Here is a 2,327-nt window from a genome sequence, read left to right as displayed (position 1 = left end):
GAGTAGTCCTTTAGCTCATTAATAATAAAATAATGACATTAACGTGTGACCGAGTCGCTGCTGAAACAACACACGTCCGTCTGTAATGACGGCCATTTACCGATGTTCTAAAAAAGTTTGTATTCCTGAAAAAAACGTTTCCACACCAGAGGGGGCGCTTGTGAATAGGAAGTAATCTGCTTTTCCCACAGAACATGGCCCAAATCTCACGTGAAGTCTCTGACTTTTGTGTTGGCACCTTCTGGTGGATTATGTGTAAAATGCCAGAATTCATATGATGCTGCTACAGCTGATATATATTTGTTGTCAAAATTCCTTTTAGTACACATGTTGTTAAAATAAAATGAACAGTCCAATGATCATTTTACTGATATGTATAAAGACTGCAAAGGCTGAAAAATCATGAAGTCTGTATGAAATTGGAGGTAATTTGAGGATTAAATTTTTTGTGCTTTTTAAGCTCAAAAAAGGGGGTTCGTATTATACATGAGATTGTATTATACACGAATAAATATGGTAATTCAAAGGTAACAGACCTTTTTAATACTTTATTTACATAAGGACTTTAATTGCTGGATGTTTGGCACTCAGCTGTTGGTCTGCAGTAACTGTGGCCCCCGGAGCAGTTTAGTTGAATATCCCTGCCTTATGGGGACAAAAGCCCAGCTCCCATTGGGGAAAATACCATTGGTGGGTCAGGGGTTGATTTAGGACCCAAGTGTGAATTGACTTTTTCGGTGACCACAAGTTCTCATCGAAATTGTACAAACAAAACCAAATGATGCTACCATGATTGCATCAAGTTTGTGTTTTAGCAAGATGAGAGTGCGGTGCTTAACAGGGCAAAAACAAGTGAATTATACTAATTTCTATTTTTTTCTTTTTAATTGTTGGTAATCAGGTAACTTTGTAATTATGAAACTTGTGTTCTGACCATTTTAAAAAGTTAGCTTTTTTAAAAAAAACTGGTTATTTTACTTAAAATAAAACATTTTCAAACAATAAAAATAAGAATTTGACATTTGTTTACAAAACTCAAAGTCAGTCCTCAAGCAATCCTCCAACAAATGAAAGAATCCACACATATAAATCATAGAAAAGCAGTGTTCGCACCTGATCTGAGGGAAATGAGTGATCAGCTCCCACAGACTCTGGCCAGAAGAGAAGGAGCCCTGGAGCCGGGAGCCGTCCTCCATCTGGAGCGCAACGCGCACCTGACGGGGCGACACCACAGGAACAAACAAGAAGAGTTTAAAGCTACGGCAGATACCACCAACACTCCAAATAAACAAGCAAACATGATGAAAAAAAACAAATTATCATTCATTAACAATAAACTTCAAAAAGTAAAAACAAATAAAATGATGGAGAGCATTGTTCCGACACTGAAACACACATTTTAAAACACTTTGAAGTATTTCACCAGCTACTCTGTACTTCATTACCAGTTTTATTTTCTAAGCACTAAAACGAACTAACATTATTTATATGTACACCTCAACCTGAAAGATTTCACTTTGATGAAATCTGAGGCAAAAATCTCTCTAATTACTGAAAAAGGAAACTCACTTGCGTGTAGTACCCTTCATCTCCCCAGGTGGCCATTTAAACATTCTTGGCTCTTAAGGAAATTAACTTTTTGATAATCGGACCTGATAAAGCTGCACATGTGGGCCTACATCAGTCTGAAAATGAGTAACACCAGGCAACGGTTTGAGCCTGTTGTTCTCTCTCTCTGAGTCACACTTCGAGTTGTTTATGTTTACTCAACAACCGTGTTGTCCAGAACAGAAAGCACCCCGCAGGTCGGCACACCGGGGGAGATGAAAGGAGCGCACTGGCTGTCAACGGCCAAACGCAAAACACGCACACAGCAGACTGCCAACCGTGTGTGTGTGTGTGTGTGTGTGTGTGTGTGTGTGTGTGTAAAATCTGTGAGGGATCAACAGTCAACCATCCATCAAATGAACAGAACAGCAGATCAAACCCAGCAGTGATTTAACTGCTTAGATTATGATGCTATGATGTCATAGGAAGGTTCAGCTCAACTACAACAAAGTCTTGTTTTTTTAGCTTACGTTTTTCGTGAGATGTGTGTGTGTGTGTGTGTGTGTCCTTGTTTTTCCTACATTGTGGGGCCCATGTTTAAGGAAAATGCAGCATCGTGGGGACCGGGTGCTCCTTGTGGGGCCCAACGCCAGGGCCCCACAACTTCGGAGGCTGATTTTGGGTGTTGGGGTTGGGTTTAGGACCAAGGTGTGAATTGAGTTTAGGTCAGTTTTAGGGTCAGGAAGGTACCTGTGAGGTTAGGGTTAGGTTTAGGGTTG

At 40.2% G+C, this 2,327-nt stretch overlaps 1 protein-coding gene across 1 annotated transcript in view; it reads right to left on the bottom strand.

Annotated features, from left to right (window-relative positions):
* aspscr1 (ASPSCR1 tether for SLC2A4, UBX domain containing) overlaps positions 1–2,327 on the bottom strand; it is a 32,438-nt gene that overhangs the window by 23,007 nt on the left and 7,104 nt on the right. The window contains exon 4 of the mRNA XM_014014011.1: positions 1,114–1,214. Coding sequence (XP_013869465.1) covers positions 1,114–1,214 — 101 coding nt within the window. The remainder of the gene's footprint in view (positions 1–1,113; positions 1,215–2,327) is intronic.

This window comes from Austrofundulus limnaeus, unplaced genomic scaffold (assembly GCF_001266775.1).
Source record: "Austrofundulus limnaeus strain Quisiro unplaced genomic scaffold, Austrofundulus_limnaeus-1.0 Scaffold109, whole genome shotgun sequence".
Classification (NCBI taxonomy): domain Eukaryota; kingdom Metazoa; phylum Chordata; class Actinopteri; order Cyprinodontiformes; family Rivulidae; genus Austrofundulus; species Austrofundulus limnaeus.
The sequence above is the reverse complement of the archived record's forward strand: the minus strand, read 5'-3'. Positions and strand labels throughout refer to the sequence as shown.